General features: G+C 43.7%; 4 protein-coding genes across 4 annotated transcripts; 2 read left to right on the forward strand and 2 right to left on the reverse strand.

Annotated features, from left to right (window-relative positions):
• Nucleotides 1-3,742: 3,742 nt before the first annotated feature.
• H1-1 (H1.1 linker histone, cluster member) lies at nt 3,743-11,549 on the reverse strand. The gene is made up of 3 exons (XM_067752182.1): nt 10,969-11,549; nt 7,140-7,257; nt 3,743-3,881 (listed from the first exon to the last, which is right to left on the reverse strand). The coding sequence occupies exons 1-2, from the start codon at nt 11,513-11,515 to the stop codon at nt 7,211-7,213; spliced, it is 594 nt and encodes a 197-aa protein (XP_067608283.1). The 5' UTR covers nt 11,516-11,549; the 3' UTR covers nt 3,743-3,881; nt 7,140-7,210.
• A 2,539-nt stretch (nt 11,550-14,088) lies between these two features.
• Nucleotides 14,089-14,522, forward strand: LOC137231662 (histone H3.1). The gene has a single exon (XM_067752183.1). It carries the CDS (start codon nt 14,112-14,114, stop codon nt 14,520-14,522), a length of 411 nt encoding a protein of 136 aa, XP_067608284.1. The 5' UTR covers nt 14,089-14,111.
• A 773-nt stretch (nt 14,523-15,295) lies between these two features.
• On the forward strand, nt 15,296-16,680 carry H4C1 (H4 clustered histone 1). Its single transcript, XM_067752184.1, has one exon. The coding sequence runs from the start codon at nt 15,296-15,298 to the stop codon at nt 15,605-15,607; it is 312 nt and encodes a 103-aa protein (XP_067608285.1). The 3' UTR covers nt 15,608-16,680.
• Nucleotides 16,681-18,327: 1,647 nt separating this feature from the next.
• LOC137232987 (histone H4) lies at nt 18,328-19,783 on the reverse strand. The gene has a single exon (XM_067755795.1). The coding sequence runs from the start codon at nt 19,761-19,763 to the stop codon at nt 19,452-19,454; it is 312 nt and encodes a 103-aa protein (XP_067611896.1). The 5' UTR covers nt 19,764-19,783; the 3' UTR covers nt 18,328-19,451.
• Nucleotides 19,784-21,486: the final 1,703 nt, after the last annotated feature.

Below are 21,486 nucleotides of genomic sequence, written 5' to 3' on the forward strand. Positions count from 1 at the left end.
CATGAAAAAGCATATACTGGAGATAATTTTGAGAACAATTTGAAGAATTATGTGCATATAAAACTGAAAATCTTGACTAAGTGACTTTTTAAAAAAGAAACTAAAAGACCTAACTGACTGAAGAAGGGGAAAGAAAATCTAAACAGACTAATATATACAAATGAAATTCAGAAAGTTACAGAATTCCAATTAAATAAGGGGAAAAAAGCAAAACAAATAAAGAGCACATGGATTTATGGCTGCATTTTTTTTTTTAAGGATAGCAACTCATTGTACTGCTGAAGACTCAATTAAGTTCTATAGAATAGAAAACCCAAAAGGATAGTGGCTGAAAGAAGTTCATGTCTCTCTCATGTAAAGGCCGTCCAGATGGGGAAGTGTAGGAAATCCAGAAAGTCCAGGGCTGGTATGGCAACTCCACAAAATCGCCAAGCCTTCCAGCAACCCTCCCACCATCCCTAGGTTCCAAGACAGCTTCTAAAGCTCCAGGCATCGCACCTTCATTCCAAGAGGTAAGATGGAGAAAGAGATTCAGAAGTTGAGCAAAGGGCACGTATCCAAGAGTTATCTTTTACTACCTACCCTGCAACCTTCTGCTTGCATCCCACTAGCCAGAACTTAGTCCAAAGCCACCTTCCACCTTGGTGAGGCAGTACATGAACTCGGGCAGCTTAGCTCTACATTGTTAGAATCCTGAGCAAGGTTCATCAGAGAGCTACAGGGAGTGTGGCTCCCACACCCACCCAGACCAATGTCTCACGTGTCCAGTCTGGAAAACCCTCAGCATCTGGTACATATTTAGCCAGGAAACAAAAGAAGAGGGGCCCTCTGGTGCCCCGTCCTCATACCTTTTTGACACCCCCTCCCCCTGTAATTGCATGAAGGGTCAGGTACGTGTGGGGTACGTGGTGCTACGGCAGAGGACCAGAGACACAGGCAGGGAACAGCAGGAATGACAGGATAGCAACTGAAGGAGGCAGAGGAACATAAACAGTCCAACTGACACAGAAAGAGACTCTTCTCAGGTAAAGTCCAAACTCCTCATAACGGCCTAGAAGGCAAATTCTGGCCCCGCAGACCTTGCCTTCCTGGATTAATAACCTGTTCTTCCCACTTCTCATTTTCCACATACAGTGGCCTTCTCTTCGGTCCTAGACAATGCCAAGGTCATTCTGGTCCAAGAGCCTTTGAGCATAATGTGTTCTAGGTTGAGAGTAGTCTTCCCCAGCTTCTTCTGAAGCCGGGTGAGCTCATTTTGATCACCAGCTTGGCAGACACGAAGTGTTAGGGAATTAACATCCCAGGAGTAAAATGTCAACTGAAGAGGGAATGGTGTGGATGGATAAAACTTCAACCAAATGAGCTTCAGACGAACAATTCTGAGACGCCATCTACACAGTGCCTCCGAGGACATCCAGGGAAATGAAAGCAAGTGCTCAAAGTGGAAACCAGGTCAGGAATGCACCTGTGACTGCCTTTCCACCTTCCCTGTGCTGGTACCCTGCATTCTGGGGTCACACCTTAGTTACCACCTTCACCCACAACCAGATCTGAGCTCAACTTTGCAGAGACAGCAACCACTGCTACCTCCCCCACTCTTGTCCTCTTTCTATATATAAATATATGTATAGAAAGATATAGATATTAAATGATTAAATTAACAGATATTTATTACGGAATACTGTAAAATACAACAAATTATACTCTCAGTTCTAAGGAATGGACACTCGTACTGTGGTGGTAATCACCTTCCCCATACATATATTTGATCTTGCATGTTTTTCTCAGTGTGAGCATTCCCCCATGGCATTACACATGCTAATATGTGGTTTTAAATGACTGTAGCGATCTCATAATAGCACATACGCAATTATAACTTATGTTGTTTCTTGCAATTATAACTTATGTTCAAATGAACATCATTGTATGTAAGTAGGTTTTCACTTCTCTTGTTTACCTCAGGGTGGGTTTTTGAAAGAAAGTTTCCGAGTTACAGTATATGGACATTTATTTAAAATACTATTGATATATTCTTATCTCCCTCTTTCCCTTTCCCCCACTTCCCCTACCCACCTCTTCTGTTTCCATAACTCTCACTGTCATCAGCCAACCCCTCCAGGAGCTGGGAACCTGGAGGGGCTTTGATAATGTGGAAAACTATGGGCTGGTGAGTCAGATGGGAGAACCTTTCCGAGGAGATGGGAATGGAGAATGCTAAAGTTTGCAGGTGAAAACATCACTGGAGCCTAGACCACTTCATTAATCCCCACTTCTGTTTCCTAACGTAGGAAAGGGAGGGATATAAAAATGAAAAAAAAAAAAAAAAGGAGGGGGGAGGGGAGAGAACAAGGAGCTGGATACATCTGGGATTTGCTGCAGAAGCGTGGTTCCTTCTCCTGAAGGACAGGCAAAGCTGTCACTGTCCTAGAAGACTAATTCATGGCCATTCACTAAGCACGTGACAAACCACCCCAAAACTTATTTGCTTAAAACTACTACCACTTATTCACTTACAATTCTGTAGGTCAGCTGGTGGTTCTTGTAGTCAGGGTTGAATCCTGCTGGTTCTTCTCCTGCGTCTCTATCAGCTGGAGAGTCAGCTGGCGTTGGGTAATATAGGATGGCCTCACCTGCAAGTCTGGCAGTTGGTAGGCTGTTGACTGGGTGCTTCATTCTCCAGCAGACGAGCTCAGTCTCTTTCGTAACATGGGTGTTTCAGGGCTGTGGGAGAACCAAGACGGGGACAAGCTGCAATGTGCCAGGCTCTTTTCAAGCATCTTCTCAGGTCACATTTGTTAGATCACTCGGCCAAGCCCAGATTCAAGGGAGAGATATAAACTCCACCTCTTTTTTTTTTTTTTTTTTTGTGGTACACGGGCCTCTCACTGTTGTGGCCTCTCCCGTTGCGGAGCACAGGCTCCGGACGCGCAGGCTTAGCGGCCATGGCTCACGGGCCCAGCCGCTCCGCGGCACGTGGGATCTTCCCGGACCGGGGCACGAACCTGTGTCCCCTGCATCGGCAGGCGGACTCTCAACCACTGCGCCACCAGGGAAGCCCTAAACTCCACCTCTTGATGAGAGGAGCGACAATGTCACATTGTAATGAGCAATAAGATGAGATAAATTTAGGGCAATTTTTGCAATCTATCATAAGACATTTGCTGCATACAGTCTCAAAATCTAAATTAAGGAGGGACAGAGATGCAGAGGCATTCTGAGTGCCTAGTCCTCAGTAGATTCGGCACCAGTTTCTCCCCAAAGACAAGGTCTATTAGAGCTCTCAGCACCATCAATAATTCCACTTTCTTCATCCACACAAACAGCCTCAGTGCCTGGGATTCTGTGCGAATGGCTCCTCACATCCTCCTCTCTCAGCCTTGCCTCTCACACCCACTCACACCAACAGCCTGAAGTGGAGTCTGTGCACCGGTTCTCTGGGACTCGCAGTGAGGGAACGGCGTTATCAGGCAGCTGGGATTGGAAATGCAGGAAGCTCTGCACATAGGCTCTTCACCCCTAAAAAGTCCCTTCTTCACCAGGAATAAGGAAGACAGCGATCGTTGTTCAAGAAGGTGCTTGATTAGCATATTAATTAGCTTGTGGCCAAGAGACTATGCTAATCTCCTTGAGTTTATCCTGATGCCCCTGGACAAGTAAAAATGATCCAATCTGTCATATTCCAGGAACTGGGTGTCCGCTCATCACTCCAATTCATGGGCAGGACCTCTAGTCTTCAGATCTCCTCCTTCCCACATCTTGTATCTCAGCCATCAGTCTCCCTGTGTCTCTTTTCTCTAGGTTCTCTGAGGATGGGACTGGTTGTTTTCCTTTTTTCAATCTTGATGCCACTCCTCAGTTCCTGTTTTAGTTCTCTGGACATCCTGCGATCCATTAAAGATATTAGGTAAAGTTTAAAAATAAAAATTTCCACCTTTCTATGATCCAGCCAGATCTATGTCCAATTTCTGATTTTACTTTACAAGTAGACAAGTGACACCACCCCTCTGTACCTCCATCCGCTTCCTCAAGTGTAATAGTGGGGCAATAACCCCAGTTTGTAGTGAGAAGTGCTCAGGCACAAAGCACTAGGTATACAACACAATAAACAAGATTTTTGTTAATTTATATAATGATTGCAAAACACTTTTATACTTCTGACCTGCTGAAGAGGAATTCTTGGGCCACCATCACTTAATCTTTGTGGAATCCTGGGTAATTCAATTCTTTCTCTGGGCCTACCATTACTCCAGAAAAATATTAACTCAGTTTTAGAGATCGAGGAAGAAACAACATTCACTACTGTGAGGGGCTCCGCCCAGATCAGTAGTTCTCAACCCTTGAAGCAAATTCCGGTAGCTAGAGAGCTTTTAAATAACTTACTGAAGACTGGCCTGCTCCAGACAAATTAAAAAGGGATGTGGACGTGAGGGAGGGGAGCTCAGGCAGAGGACTGACATCCTGCGGTTCTGTAGGTGGCACTGAAGGGTCTTCTCCCCCAGGGGTGTCGCCGGGTGTCACTTCTTTGGCCTTACCCAGGCCCACCACACCCCAGACGAACCACAAGATAACTTCAGCACCCCCCCCACCATGGGGCACTCTCACTTCTCTCCAGATGAGGGTCCTGGGGGCGTTCAAGGTCCCACCCCCACCAGGGCAGGCGGCAGTATCCCTAGGGGCTGCCCTTGGGCTGCGGCCTCCCTTCCACATTGGCAGGCAGGTGGCAGGTGGGACGGGCAGCCCAGGTTGGAGTCGAGGCCTCCGCCCATTCCGCAAACTGGCGGAAGCTGGTCTACGAGGAATTGCCAATCAGAGGGGCCCTTTCTATTCAACCGTGGCCTCATTTTAACTGAATTACATTTGCAACCACCCTATTTCCAAATAAGGTTACATTCTGAAGCAATGGGGGTTATGATTTAAACATACTTTTGGGGGAAGGGGGGGTGGGTGGGACATAATTCAACCTACACATTGTCTAGGCTTGCACACTTGGACCTTGCCCTCTCTCTGAAGAGTCAACAAATAAGTGAATGAGCCTTTAAAAAACAGAAACATGCAGAAGTGTGGCAGAGAGTGGCTGTTTACCAAACCTATATCATCTTCGTAGGCACTGGAATGAGAATATTTCACCTACTTCCTTACATCTCTCTTTGTAGTTAGGAGTTCCCATGTGGAAAGGGAAGCATCGTGACCCTCCAGAGAGTTTAGAGGAAGAAGTGATAAATTAGTTCAAAGAGAGCACCCACAAATTATAAAACGTACTCCCCTTTCTTCTCACATTTTTGCATTGACCCTGGCTCAGTATAGATTCGACGTAAACGCGTACTACCCTTAAGATATTATTGGCCTTTAACAGCTGGTAAGGAGCTGCTGTGGGGTGGAGTTCAGAGAGCACGTTAGTTCCTACAGAATTTTCCCTGGCAGAAACAAAAACTAAATGACTTCCAAGGCTTTTCTAGCTCTAAGAATTCCACAGTTCTTTGAAAAGCTGGAATTGTCCTACAATTGCCCTATAATTGAAAAATAAGAACAGGAAGAGTGGATGATCTTATTCATATTTTATAAAGGATCATCAATCCTCAATTAAAACAATGTGGTATTAGTGCTTAACAGAAAGACTGACGCAACAGAATAGAAAGTCTAGAAATAGACAAGTAATACAGGAATTTTGTATCCAATGAAGAAAGCATTTCTAATCACTAGTAGTAAAGATGGACTTTTTTAATAGTGCTGAGACAACTAAATAGCCATTTGTAAAACACCAGAAGGAACTTCAAGTAGATCAAAGATTGAAACATACAAGCGAAACAAAACAAAAAGCCAGAAGTACTTAAAGAAAATATAGGCGAATTCCTTTGATTCTTGAAGTGGGAAAGACCTTTCTAAATATTACTCAAAATCCAAAAGCCATGAAAGAAAATATTGGTAAATTCAATTACATAAAAATAAAAAGGCTGCATAACAAATTTTATCATAATCAAAGTTAAACGACAAATGACTGTCTGAAAAAAATATTTTGCAACTCTTATTATGAAGGGCTAATCTCGCTAATATATAGAGATTCTGAAAGCAGAATAAACCGTTGTTCCTTTACACAATATCATGTACCCATGGAAAGAATAAGGAAGACCTCTGTTTCCTGTTGTAGACACAGCTCCAGGACATACTGCTAAGCGAACAATGGTAGAGAACATGTATATATTATCCTATGAAAGGGTGAGAAAGAAGAGTATATATATTTTTCATTTCTATTTGCATAAAGAAACAGTGGAAGGGGAACTGTGTCGTCAGGGACAGGGGTGTGGAACTTGACTTCTGGGTACATATTTTTTCATACGGTTTTGATTTTTGAATCAAATTATTTATTAAAAAATAAAATTAAAAAAGATGTGACCCATGATAGTTGAAATCTAGTAATATTTTTGTCTTTAGGTATTTGTATTTGTTTTTAAGCTTCCATTGTTATACTTTTACCATGCCCTGTTATTTGCAATGTTACTTTTCACCCTTTGAAATAGATATCCCACTTCTGGCGACCTACTTTTGAGACACACTTGAAAATGATTATGTAATTGTTGTTACCTAATTTTTAAGAATCCAGCAATAGGTGACTGGTGAAATAAACTATGTAGCATCGCACAATGGAATACTGTGGCCTTTGCAAGGCCGCCATTTTACTATTTAGGAGTTAGTACTTCTTTTTTAATCCAGTTCTGTTTTTATATGCAGAATAATTATATTTTTCTACATGGGCACATTGTTGAAGAGCTGAAAAATATGTTATGGTATAAAGAAAAGAAGAAATTCCCTTCTCCTCCCCCAATATTCCCCGTTTTTACTTTGGCCACATAGGATACAATAAAACTTGTAGCATCAGGATGAGAGAGTTCTCCCCTCATCTTATTTTTTTTCTTTTTTCTTTTACGTGTTATTATTGTACATCTTACACAGCAAAACCCCTTATTTATGGTTTATATCTTCTTAAGGAGGCCCCACTGGTCTTCAATTGTTCTGGCAGTCATATAACCTTCTGTTCTTTTCTCTGTCCCTCTCTTTTTTCTTTTCTTTCAAAAAACCCCACAGGCAGGGATAATCAAACCAATTATTAGTAAAGAATATAATTTCTGTGTCACCATTCTTACCTACTGGTCTCAGAAGATCTCTCAGACAATCAGTGAGATTGATTTCAAGTCTGTCTCCTCTTACGTGGATGTTAGAGCTGATATAATTCTGTGGTCAGAACATCAAAACGATAGACTCCTGGAATTGTAAAAGACCATAAGGAGCATGTTAACCACTGGGTTTCAGACTTCTTTGACTGTAACCCCAATAAGATATGCTTTCTTCTTTATGACCCAGAACGTACACGCATATGCCTAACAACATAAGTGTCTGAAGCCTAAATTCCAGGAAGCCGTATTTATCCTTACAATGTGCACACTCTAATATGTTCTAGTCTATTCTATTCCTAACAGGCCATGAAAAACACTATTCTAATCTAACCGTTTTGCTTTTAAATAAGCAAATGGAAGCACAAAGAGGTAGAATAATGATTCAGATTTATGTATGTATGATAAATGATCAGGGCCAGGTCTCCTCTGTCCTTTCCCCTTTCTTTATATTCTTCTCTACCTCAGTCGCCCCCTTGGTGACCTCACCAAGTCTCATGACTTTAAAAGCCATCCATAGACCAATAACTCCATCTTAATTCAACTCCATCCTCCCCAAAACTACTCTTGTCACAACTACTGACCTCCATACTGCTAAACCAAGGAACTATTCTCAGGCTTCTAATCACTTCAGTCTATCATCAACATTTGAACCCAGTTGATTACTCCCTTATCCACTTGGTAATCTCTTGGACTCTGCAAATTTCACAACAGAATTTCTGATTCACCCTCCCCCAACTCCACCACACACTTGCTTCTCTCTTATAGATGACCGTCTTAGGAAAACTCATCTCATTCTTTCAGCCACATTGAGTTTGAGGGCTTAACATCTAAGAAAGCACTGAACAAATTAAAAGAGAAAAACCATATGATGATATCAACACATGAAGTACGGCAGCCATTTAAATTTTTTTTAAAGTAAAATAGGAATTGAAGGTAACCATTTAAATCTAATGGAGATACAAAAAGTTAATAACAGATATTATTATAAAGGACAACACTTAATACCATGCTAATTAAAACGAAGAACTAAAAAGGGATGCCTCCTAAAAATATTATTCAACTTTATTTTGGAAATTCTTAGCAAATGCTACACAAAAAGAAAATTAAATGCTTGGTATTCACATTTAAGGAAAACAAAAAAAGTTAAAATTATTTTGCTAATGACTAGGAAAAACTCCTTAGTTTAAGGAGTAAAGGAAGTAGAATTATAGAAATCAGTAAGTTTGCTGCATACAACATATCAATACATTTCTTCCTTCCTAGCAGTAAGACCTAAAAATAGGAAATGAGTATTCCATTCACAATAGAAACAAGGAAATAAATTAATTAGGAATAGAATTGAGAAGGACACATGACTCATACAGAGAGAACAGTAGAAAAGAATGAGAATACAGAAATAGATCTCATTATATAAGAATTTAATAAATAACAAAAATGATATATTTCAGTTCAGTGTGAGAAGTGAATGGATTATTTAACAAATGGTGTTAAAACAACTGGCCATCCATCTGGAAGGATGTAAACTTGGATTCTATCTTAAACTACGTAAAACACATTCTAGATGGATTAGAAACTAAACATTTTTTAAGAAGCAAAAATTTTTAGAAGACAAGCTAGGAGGTGAATAAATAATGGAGGGGTGGGATTCAGTTTCTAAACCAAGAGTGGAAATCTAGAAGCTATAAAAGATACATTTGTGATTAAAATGTCTAATATTCAAATTTTATATATATCTAATAAATTTTATATAACACATATAAATGGAAAATACACCATAAACAAAGGAAATATAGAGATAAAAGCCAAGAGTAGAAAACTATCTGCAACACAGGTGATAAGTATAAGGTTCATTTTTTTTTTTCTTTTTTTTTTCTTTTTTCTATATAAAAAACACAATTGGGCAGGAAAAAGACAAACTGCCTAATGAAAAATTAGCAGAGATATAAATGGAAATTCTCTGAAAAGCTTATTCAAATGGCCAATAAACCTAAAGAAAGGATGCACTGGTGGTCATGGTAACGCAAATCAAAGTGATAATGTGAAATAATTTTACCCCCTTTAGACTGGCAGAAATTAATGATATCACGCCCTGATGGTTGGAATGCAGGAGGGGGAGCCATTTTCAGGCTACGTCAGGGCCAACTGAAATTTAAAATACACTCTAACTAATCTAGCAATTTCAGCTTTGGAGTTCTATTGTTTATTGCACTATTTGTAAATAGAGATGTCAATACTTATCAATATGAAATGGATGAATAAATTATTCTACTCCACATGCAGGACATTAAAAAAAAAAGATTTGACTTGAAAGGATTTCTTTTACGGTTAAGAGAAAAGCAGAGAAGCGTATATATCGCCATTTTGTAAATAATAAAACACTACCAGAAAAAGAAAACAGTCATGCCTGTTTATGGATAAGTGTATGTAAAAGACTGAATTCGAAGGAAAACATGAATAGCTACATACCTGTTTGGGGAAGGGGAGTAGGGATGTGAAGTGACAGTAAGGCAGACATTAAGGGGATGCAAGGAGCCATGCAAAACAATGGGGGGAAAGACAAAACATAAAACAACTGACTATTAAAGAATTTGTATGCACATATGTAAAAGTGTTACAACTAATTGAGCTTCGCTAAGTAAAAGTGAGTAAACCTGGCTCAACATATGGTACTTTTTTTTCTCGAATGTGAAAAAAGACGTTACAAAATGAATCCCAGAATTAAAGTTTCAAAAGCTTAAAGGGGCAATTCTATGAAAGTGTCCCCGAGTATTTAACGTGGTGCAGCGCACCAGGGTTGAAAACCCTGCAGGCAGAGAAATACGATCTAGTTAGGCACAGAGTGGGAGTTTCAAATATTACCCAATCAGGGCAGTTCTGTTTCTATAAAGAGAAACCGGGACTAGCTGACAACCTGCAAATGGACCCAGGGTAAGTCGCCGAGCATGAACGATCTGCAAGTCAGAGCTCGACTGTGATGTCGCTGCAGGAGGCGTGTGAGGCCTACCTGGTAAACTCAAGGACACCAGTCTGAGTGCCATGTAAGCTAGAGGATCACCGTCATTCCCAACGTCAGACAGCTCTTGAGCCACATCTCCTCAAAAGCATTTTTCAGGGCCACCCAATTTTGGAAAAAGCCGATTTAGCAATATTGCCCAAGAACATAATGTCCCCACTTTGGTCTCGCAGAGAATGCCAAGGAAATGTTGAGTTGACAAACGAGCACATAGTACACGTACCCAGCCTCATCCACAGGTTCAATCGCAGCTACAGGCAGTTACCACTGAGGACGAGTGTTTGGAGTGTGGGACTTCAGGATCGGTTCAAAAAGCTCCCCCAGATATTTCTAACGTACAGGTAGAGATGTAAGCTTCTGGTTAAAATGAGACTAGGGAAATAGTTCCTGAGCGTTGAAGTTTAAATCACTTGGGAGACCAAAATCAAAACAAAACAAAAAAAACCCACCAGCTTCCTCAGGAATCAATTTACAAATCCCACAACGAGAATTTAATCTCAAAAGAATTCTGACGTGGAGCAAGGATTGGCTTAAACACACTGCATTTGCATGGGCCTGAAATTTATGAAACTTGTAAGACAGGAGAGCTTGCGTACTTAAAGCCCTTTCCCTGAAATAAGTAGGTGGCTCTTAAAAGAGCCGTTGGGTTATTGGAAGCAGCTTCCAACCAGAACTTTTACTTTTTCTTCGGTGCTGCCTTCTTGGGCTTGGCAGCAGTCTTTGGCTTGGTCACCTTTGCTTTGGCCGCTTTGGGTTTCACAGCCCTGGCTTTAGCAGGACTCTTACCTATTTTCTTAGGCTTCACAACCCTGGACTTCTTGGGACTCTTGGAGGACTTCTTTGTCGCCGCAGACTTTTTAGCCTTCTTCGGAGTCTTGACACCTTTTTTACCAGCAGCCGCCCCGGTGGCCTTCTTGGGCTTCTTAGAAGAACTCGTTACCTTCGCTTTCACTGCTACCTTTGTGGCGCTGGGCTTGCTATCCACCGAGGCTACTTTCCTGTTGAACTTGAAAGAGCCCGAGGCGCCGGTGCCCTTAGTCTGCACCAGAGTGCCTTTGCTCACCAGGCTCCTAAGGCCTAGCTTGATGCGGCTGTTGTTCTTCTCCACGTCGTAGCCGGCGGCCGCCAGCGCCTTCTTGAGCGCAGCCAAGGACACGCCGCTGCGCTCCTTAGAAGAAGAAACGGCCTGCACAATCAGCTCCGAGACTGACGGACCCGCGGGTTTCTTCTTGGCAGTTGCTGCAGCCTTCACAGGCTTCTTCGCTTTCCTGCCAGCTGAAGGCTTCTCGGGGGGAGTGGAAGCAGCTGGGACGGGCGGTGCGGTCTCGGACATGACGGAAGCAAAGAAGAACTAAGAAAACTACTAGGACCTGACAAGGCAGTAAAACTCGAGCGGCCAGAGCGCGCGGTATTTATAGGGCGAGGCTGCGCTGTGATTGGTGCGCGCTGGCGCCCGCCCCCGGCACCCTAGCGGCCCCTGCGCGCCCCTCCGGGTCTCCGAAGGCCAATGCCGGCCGCTGGGGCCTATAGGCCTTCTTCCCTGCCGCTTGCACTGAGGCACCCAGAACAGCACCCTGCCCTCCTCCTCCCCCATCCCCCCCGCTGGTCGCCTAATGGAGACAGAAATACTAGGCAGGAAAGGGTACGGCTCTGCCGCCCATTACCATCAGAGGGTGCTACTTCTCTTTAAAAAAGCAGGGTTTTATCCTAGGGGGAGGTGGGGTGGGAAAGAGCTGTAAAGAAGGCAATCACGTAAGAACCCAAGGAGTTTCACGTGAAACCTCGCCTCTAGGAAGCAATGTCAAAAGGACATTTGTTTCTAATCTGCAATAAATGCAAAACGTTGTGTCTTGAGTGACTGGGGAGGGACAGCAGAAAGCGAGGGGATGTAGGCCTGGTCTGCAGGTTTGGGACAAGTTTTCATCGATGCCATTGCCTTTCCTGGCAGCGCTGAGTGATGTGTGGTAGACCCGAGACGCCGGTGCCCTTGGTCTGAACCAGCGTGCATCTATTTGGGGCAAAGAATAGTAGAAAGCAAAAGAACTGGCTAACACTGCAGTTAACAAGCTGCACAGGTGGAAAACAGCACGCAAACAATTTCTGTAATTGCAACTTGCTTCTACAGTTTAATGCCCTTAACGAACTTTTGACCCCTTTTCAACCTCACAACATATCCCAAGCTCAAAACCTAGCACAAGAGAAATATCAAGTAAGCACTGGGTGGACTAAACTGTTCCGGGAAAGGCATTGCACGCGGGGAAGTGTGTGGGTGTGGGTGTCGGGGCGAGGGTGGGGGATACGTTGCTTTAGTGTGAAAGCACAGCCCGGGGATAACATTTTAGGGCAGTCTCGCTTTAACTTGTTTTTGGTTGTACAAGCGTCAACAATGCTAAAACGACTTCAGACTGCGAATCAGGCCAACTACTAAGAGAATAAAAGGCCCCTCTCACAGCCCTGTTCTGGATGACATCCCCTCACAATTCTGCCCTGGGATCGCCTAGCAGCAGGGAGAATGCAGTGACGAGTCATTCCCGCGCGCGCGACTGCAGTTTTCAAACAAGTCCGCACGGGCCTCAGTAACCGGAGCTTCCCTGGTAGCCCTCAAACAACATAAGAGCTTGTTTCCGGCTTGTGGCCAATAATGTAAGGGTTCCAGACGCACGATTCGTCCAGCTTCTTTACCACCCTTTGTTACTTGTTTTCTTGAGAGTCTGTATTTACAAAATACATTACGTAATTTCTAAGAATTTGAAAAAGGACAGTTGGAACTATGCGTCTTAGTTAGAAGGATAGTCATTTATAACAGGTATACAATCTTTCTCCAAGGTGAAGTTTTCGTAAGTGAAAATTTCTGGAAAGACATAAACTTTTCTTAGAGTAATAAACGTGGCTTCTAATCAAACAAAGCTTTTAAAAGAGAAAATATGCATGCAGGATTTTCTTGTTTAGATAATTTGTACCTCCCGTGTCTAATGGGTTAAACTGCTTCAAATGCAATAGAAACGCTCCATGCAAATGAAGGATGCTAGATCTCCTTTCTTAATGGCTACCCAGTATAACAAACTTAGCCAATGAGAAGGTAGAGTCTGGGTTACCGCCTCTTCGTCTAAAAGGTCCTCATTCGGTGTTCTTAAAGTCGACTATTTTACGTGACATATAGGAACAGTCGTTGGCAATATTAAGCTGTCCTCGTTTTGGTCCGTAATCCATTCATAGGCCCTAGTCCCTCGCCTGCTCCTAATAGGTAAACTCTGAGACGTTGTGCATGGCGTGATTGTGTGTCCGGCGTTGTACCTGGCTAAATGTATTCTAAACTTTAGAAAACTTAAGTTTCAGGAAGTTCCAAGTGTAAAGTCAGAGCATAAACAACACTTAACAAAGAAGTACCTTGTTACAGGAGATATTTCTGGAAACGCTAGTTTGATTTTACTATGCTTGAATTTACATCTTGTAGGTTTCAGAGAAGTTTCTCAGTCAGTTTAAGCGTTACAGAGGGATTTCTTTTTTTGTGAAATGGTTTTGGAAATTTATAATCCGTTATCGGGTTATCGAGCAGGGAATGTAGAGTACATTAGGGCAATATTCTCTCACTCTCCCCTCCCCTCCAGAACCTAAATAAATATACAGTTCCAATGAAGTTAAGGTCTGTTTTTTCGAAAAAGTAACGCTCAAGGCATTGCATTCTCATGAAAATCGTGGGCGGAAAAGAACAAAAAAACAATTTGAAAAGAGCCGAGGATATAACGTAGTGGCCAACGAAACTGCACGGTTTCTGGAAAGTTTAAATGTAGACCAATCAGAGCTTGTAACGTAATACTTAAACATTTTTCTCGCCCAATCACTTCACCTTAGGTACTATAAATACTAGCAAACTGCTGGGCAATGTTTCTGCGCCAATATTCGGGACGTCTGTGTATGTGTCACTTGTCATGGCTCGCACTAAGCAAACTGCTCGTAAGTCCACTGGTGGCAAAGCGCCTCGCAAGCAGCTGGCCACCAAGGCGGCTCGCAAGAGTGCGCCGGCTACCGGCGGCGTGAAAAAACCCCACCGCTACCGACCCGGCACGGTGGCCTTGCGCGAGATCCGCCGCTACCAAAAGTCCACGGAGCTTCTTATCCGTAAACTACCTTTTCAGCGCCTTGTGCGTGAGATTGCCCAGGACTTCAAGACCGACCTGCGCTTCCAGAGTTCGGCGGTGATGGCACTGCAGGAGGCATGCGAAGCCTATCTGGTGGGGCTTTTCGAGGACACCAATCTGTGTGCCATCCACGCTAAGCGTGTTACCATCATGCCCAAGGACATCCAGTTAGCCCGCCGGATCCGCGGGGAGCGGGCATAATTACAGCTTTTCTCTGAAATTTCAACCAAAGGCTCTTTTCAGAGCCACCCACGTTTTCAGGTAAGGGCTGTAAGAAACTAACTTTCCAACTCAAGTTGTTCAGTATAACTTTGCATCTGCTTGGGAATGAATAGACATGCATCAACACTTGTCGGATTATGTATAATTTTTGTCTAAATATCCACTACGTATGCGAACACACTGGCCCTTTTTAAGTTTATGTAAATAATACTGTTTTCTCTTGCCTTAGTAAAGAGCCAGAGTTTCAGAGGCACGCGAAATGATTGGCATTTGCAGAGCATTTTAAAAACATGGCCTTGTATTAGTTGTGAAACACAGGAATAGTATGAGTATAAACATTTTTACGTTTCTAACTTTGATCTTGATATTTTTACGATTATCAAAATTTATTGATAATAAATTTTCGCCTTTTTAAGTATTTCTTCTACTTAGGATATTTGGAATCATGTTTCCTCTTAAGCCTAATTCCTCCAAGTACTGTAGTTACAACAGTAGCCCAGTCAAGGAAGCAAAGACTATTGGTCAAACTGACCGCTTCCCACCTGCCCCACCCGCCCCGCCCTTCCCGCCCTTTCGCGTAAGTTCCCGGGGCTTGGAGGCGGGATTAAGGGAGGGGACTGTTGGCGTCACACTTCCGGTTTGCGCGCTTTCCATTCTCTCTGGGGGAGTTGGGCGGGGGAGAGGTGGTAGGTATATAAGGATCGGCTCTCCCTTCTTTTGTCAGTTGCTGTTGGTTTGCTTCTCTCGAAACCATGTCTGGACGCGGCAAAGGCGGCAAGGGTCTGGGTAAGGGAGGCGCTAAGCGCCACCGCAAGGTTCTGCGCGACAACATCCAGGGCATCACCAAACCCGCCATCCGCCGTCTGGCCCGGCGTGGCGGTGTGAAGCGTATCTCCGGCCTCATCTACGAGGAGACCCGCGGGGTGTTGAAAGTGTTCCTGGAGAACGTGATCCGGGACGCCGTCACCTACACCGAGCACGCCAAGCGCAAGACTGTCACCGCCATGGACGTGGTCTATGCGCTTAAGCGCCAGGGACGTACTCTCTACGGCTTCGGCGGTTAATTAAGCTTTCCGATTTCGCCATCAAGAGTTAGCATTTCTCAACCAAAGGCCCTTTTCAGGGCCACCCAACTACTCATAAAAGAAAGCTGTAACCATTAGCCAAGGCACAGGAGTCTGCAGCTCAATGGTGTGGTTAAAATGAAAACTACTGAGTCAGAAAACATTGCGGAGATTAATGTCTATATATCCATGTAACTCCCACTCTCGCCTCCATTCACTGGACACAGGTAGGGGGGAAAGGTGATACTCCCAACTTACTAAAGAAAAGTGGGAAAGAACCAAGTATGGCGAGAAACTTGAATCGGTTTGCAGGAACAAAGAGAAGCACTGCCCAATCAGCAAGCCCCATTCATGGATTTCAACCAATCAGAACTGATGATCTCATGTGGTTCCCCGCGGCGACCCAAATTTGGGGGATGGGAAATCGGGCGAGAAACGCCAAAGCCCTTATTTAGAGAATTTTTTAAATTTGTTTTTACGGGTTATGAAATAGACTCCGACGAGACAGCTGAATGGCTCTCAGTCATGTCCTGAGAACAGTACTGAAATTACCGCCTCTAATAGGATGATTTGTCTCGATTAAAAAAATAATCTCTAGGGCTTCCCTGGTGGCGCAGTGGTTGAGAGTCCGTCTGCCAATGCAGGGGACACGGGTTCGTGCCCCGGTCCGAGAGGATCCCACGTGCCGCGGAGCGGCTGGGCCCGTGAGCCATGGCCGCTGAGCCTGCGCGTCCGGAGCCTGTGCTCCGCAACGGGAGGGGCCGCGGCAGTGAGAGGCCCGCGTACCGCAGGAAAAAAAAAAAAAATTCAGACTGCCAGCAAACCCAGGGCATTGAATTCAGGCGAAATTAAAATCTCGTTTACGAAGAAAACGCACTTCCTTCTCTTTCGGTGTCAACACAGCCCTCAGCAGTTAGCTGTACTTTTTTCCTTACTTCACAGAGGAATGGAAATAAGGGTGATGGAAATGTTCTAAAATTAAATAGACTGTAGTGATGGTTGTACAACTAAGTAAATATACTAAAATCCATTGAGTTGTACACTTAAAGTGGGTGAATTTTATGGTATGTAAGTTATATCTCAATAAAGCTGTTTTACATATATGTATATGTATGTGTGTGTGTATATATACACACACATATATAATCACCAGGCAGGGTAGCAGGAGATTGTTTGTAGGGTAGACACTGTTGGTCTGTGAAGAGGTTCTCTTGCTAAAGTTGAAAGTATGGCCTGCTTGGTCTAGTCTGTCATTATAGCCACAGGAGGTTTTAAGCAAGAATGTCCCTAGTCCAATTATATATTCCAGTAGCATACCAGACTTTAGAACTCAGCTGGAGAAAGGATGTGAATTCACTTGAAGTTGGCTAAAAGGAAAACAGCTTATCCTCATCTAAAAAGATATTCACAAATGCCTCTGTCATTGGGTTCCTTTTTGTATCATTTTTATAGAAGGCTGATTTCAGCCTCAGTGTGTTAGTTTCAGTTAATAATTCTCCTAGCTTTTTTGGTCCCATTTCCCACCTGATAACTGTCCTCCAAGATTTTGGGGGGAATGATAAAAGTACAGAGCCTGGCTTAATTTAAACTGACAATGGGGAGAGTTCAAGTCTGCATTCTAGATGACCAGAGGAGCAAAAATGGGCCTGGTTGGGATAGTGGTCACTTTATGTTTTCCTTAGCTGGTGCCCTGGTGTCTGTCAGGAGATATGTATTGATTTCACGTAATGTGCCTGATACTGTTGTAGGCATTGGGGTACACCAGTAAGCAAATTAGAATTTCCTGTCCTCCATTCAGAGCGTATGTAATGAAGTATGTGGATAGTTTTCCTGCACTGGAGGGAGGTGTGGTTGCTCCATAGACCAGTTTCTGTTTTGGTTGGCCTGTTTTTTTTTTAGTTCATAAGCCGTGTAGATAGTATCACACTCATTTTAGTCACACCCACTACCTGAGTGAAAAACCTGTGAGCCTTCCTCAGGCCTAACAGTCATGAAGTCCTTGTTCAGAACAAAGATAATGCTGCCTGATTTGCCACTCCTGCATCATTCCTAAGAGCCAGAGAAAACCTGGCATGCTGACTGATTCAGACAGTGCCAAGTCAAGGAATTGTAGATGGGGGATCAATTATGGCAGCCCTCTGGTGGGCTAGGGGGGTGGGAGAGGGCCTGAATGCTTGTGTAGAAAATTCATGCATGCATTCATTCAACTCTGCCATAAAAGGACACAAGGGAAGACAGCAGTCTATGAAGCAGGAAATGGGTCATCAGACACCAGATCTGTCTGAATCTGTCCAGTGCCTTGATCTTGGACTTCAGTCTCCAGAACTGTGAGAAATGTTTGTTGTTAAAGCACACAGTCTATGGTGTTTTTATTATAGCAGCCTGAACCAAAACACCATTTTATGGATATAGATAATATTTTATCTGGTCCCTTCTCATGACAATTTACATTGTTTCCACTCTTTTACTATTACAAACAATGTGCTGCATTAAACCATGTTTAAGTTCTTAGTGATCTCATCCAGTCTCACCGTTTGTATGTTGATGAGTCCCAAAATTTGTATCTAGTCCAGACCTCCCACCTGAACTTTAGAATCTCGCTTTCCCAACCACCTAGTCAGGTGTCAAGAGAGAGACATTAGCAGAGTAACCAGGCAGCAAAGTGTTTTCTAAAGTAGCCATCAGTACACCCTTTTCAAACATTAAATCAAAGACGCTGATTATTCAGTTAGCTGGCTTATCAATTTGAGGACATACTTTAAAAAACCTTTTATAATAACCATATTGTCATGTTTGAAAGTTTCATTAAAAAAATACAGTTTACTGCAGACAGAGGAAAGAGATGAGCTGGAAGGAAGGTGAAGGTGCAAGAGAGCCACTTAACCACAAAGGAGGGAGCTTCTCCCTTACAAGCTCAAAGGCCCTGACAGAGGCCTAGGGGTTCAGAAGACTCCCTTAGTCTAGTAAACGGGAATTTACAAACTCTGCTTAGCTAGAGGCTTAGGGAGGGCCCCCAGCCTGAGGATGAAAATCAGCAATGCCGAGGCATTTTTAAACCCGAGATCACTGGCTTTACGGGGGGTGACGACACTCAGCATGATGCCTGGCTCAAAGTCTAGAGGTACCTGAGGCCAAGGTCTGGGGCGCGACGCAGCGGAGGACGGGGAGGTGCTGGGAATGGAGAGATCATAGAAGGCAGATCTTTCCTGACATTGCTAAAGGCAAATACACTAGGAACTACCAGCTGGCGTCTTGCTCGCAATGTATTTTAATTGATCCGGCTTCTGACTTCTTGTGAGCGAAGCAGCACCCTCGCAGGTTCTGGCAATTTGTACAAATATCTACTGGTCCCTCCCAGGATCAAAAACCAGATCGGCGGCGGGCGATTCAGTAATGCCCGCTTCCCAAGAAACTGCCTCCTCGACGAAACTCCGGCTGGCAGTTGTCGCTCCTTTTACAGACGATGTGGGGTAGGCAGGATCCCTCCCACTAGAAAAAGCCGGGAACGCCGGGCCATAAGTCCTTCATTGCGGTTACCGAGACTTTCAAACCCCTCTCATTAGCTTTCCTTAGTCCAGTATAGCCCCACCCACAAGCGAGCACTTGCGGCCTGATTAGGCGAAGGTACCCCTACTCTTAGCAGGTGCCCAAAGATTGGCTGATGGAGACCGGCAGTGAAAGCGAACAGTTTGGCCTGTAGATAAGGCCACGTTAGCCTTAAAACAGAACCACTTTTTTTTCCAACAGATACGTTTTGAACACGGAAGTCGCGTACAGCTCTTCCTGAGCGGAGGTGGGCGGCCCTGAAAAGGGCCTTTAAAAAAAAAATGTATAGAATGAGCCTTTAGCCGCCGAAGCCGTAGAGAGTGCGTCCCTGGCGCTTGAGCGCGTAGACCACGTCCATGGCAGTGACAGTCTTGCGCTTGGCGTGCTCGGTGTAGGTGACGGCGTCCCGGATCACGTTCTCCAGGAATACCTTCAACACCCCGCGGGTCTCTTCGTAGATGAGGCCAGAGATGCGCTTCACACCGCCACGCCGAGCCAGGCGACGGATAGCTGGTTTGGTAATGCCCTGGATGTTGTCGCGCAGAACCTTGCGGTGGCGTTTAGCGCCTCCCTTACCCAGACCCTTGCCGCCTTTGCCGCGTCCAGACATGATTGTCTAAATTCTCGCAAACGTACAGGATGCAACAGGTTACTGCTTGGTCAAGAGTAATTATAAGCTAGAGTCGGACCTCGTTGAGAACTGAAAGCGCAGGCGGGAAAAGAGGCACTGACCGCGCCCCTTTGGCTCCGCCCCTCTCGGCAGTGATCCAATGACTGTGGGAGAGAGAAGCTAGTAAAGAGGTTCACTTTTAAACTCTGGATTGTTTTGCTCCCTTTGCTCTGCATCTGAGGCTGTTTATTTCTTCGGCTGAGAATTCTAGTGGAGGCTTATACAGTATTTTATGGCAAATACTGTACTTTCTTATTCAGGAGGAAGTGATTGTTAGTTGCTAAGGGTAGCAGAATATGACTCCCCATTCCCCCGCTCCCATATGCTTCTTTGGCAGAAGGAGTATTTTTGAGCTGATTTTTTTTTTAAAAACACCATACACAAAAACATTTCTAAAAACAGAGTAGAATTTACTCTTTTGTGAGGGACATTTACATTTATAAAGGGAATTTTAAATTGTGTCTTTTTCTCTGTACCAGGAAGAGAAGGATGACTAAATCACCAGAGAATCTCATCAATGAGGAGGCACTAGAATTAATTCTGTATAACAACCTTACCCTCGTTGTTCCTTTTCCTGGTAACCTCTCATAACTGGCTCCCACCCACTTCTTAGCCGAAGATGGTATTTAAGGTGGTGGCTTGGGTCAGTATTGGGAGTTTACTCAGTTTTTCTAGGTATTTCTCAAGCCTACGTGAGGTATACATGTTATTAAGCTTCTGTTTGCTTTTCTTTTGTTAATCTACCTTTTATACAGTGGTTCTCAGCCAAGAACTTAGAAGGGTAGAAGGAAAGTTATTTTCCCTCCCTTATAGGTATGTTGATTATTTTGAGCTGTAGCAGAACAGCAAATGCAGAGGGAAGATTTCTCTGAACTCCCATTATCTGCCTAAAGACAGATCCTCCAAAAGGAACTCAATTGTCATAAATCCCTTCCCAAGGAGTTTCATTAACTAGGGAAGAGTGACACTTATCTGAGGAAAGGACACTAAAAATTGACACCACATGCAGACAAACCTTGGCACAAACTATTGTCCACAAAAATTAATTGTCAATCTAAAAGAAATAGAGGATTTTATTAGAGCCAACCTGAGGATTATAACCTGGGAGACAGTCTTCCAGAAAACTCTGAGGACCGTTCTGCTTGTCAGAGGTCAAAGCACAGTTATATAAGTTTTTGAGACAAAGAATCGTATATCAAAGTTACATATTGAGTCTACATAGTCCAGACCTTTGTGAGTAGTGGGGCATCACAATCCCTTACAGGATTGAGAAAGGAATGTTATCCCCTAAGGAGTTACCTTGCTGGAACCAGGAGAAAATTGCTCTTTTCAATGAAGCAGGCATTCCTGTGTCTTCTAAGGAAGTCTGGTCAATCTGTAATGTGCACATTGCACCCTAAAGAGGGGTAGTGGCCCAAATGAGCAGAGAGAAAATTTTATGTTTAGAAATTTTCTTGTCCTGCCTTAAACATAATTTTATTTTATCCTGTCATACCTCTCCCATCTATTCTTCTAAGGGCCCAATCATCTTTCCTAAAAATTATTTACTCTCCCCTAAGAGGCCTACATACATACCACCCCCCAACCCCTCTTCCCTATTAAGATGGTGTTTAAGTCTGAATTTTAAGCCACCTTGAGGAGTTACTCATTTTTCCCTGGGTAT

This window comes from Pseudorca crassidens, chromosome 10 (assembly GCF_039906515.1).
Source record: "Pseudorca crassidens isolate mPseCra1 chromosome 10, mPseCra1.hap1, whole genome shotgun sequence".
Classification (NCBI taxonomy): Eukaryota; Metazoa; Chordata; class Mammalia; order Artiodactyla; family Delphinidae; genus Pseudorca; species Pseudorca crassidens.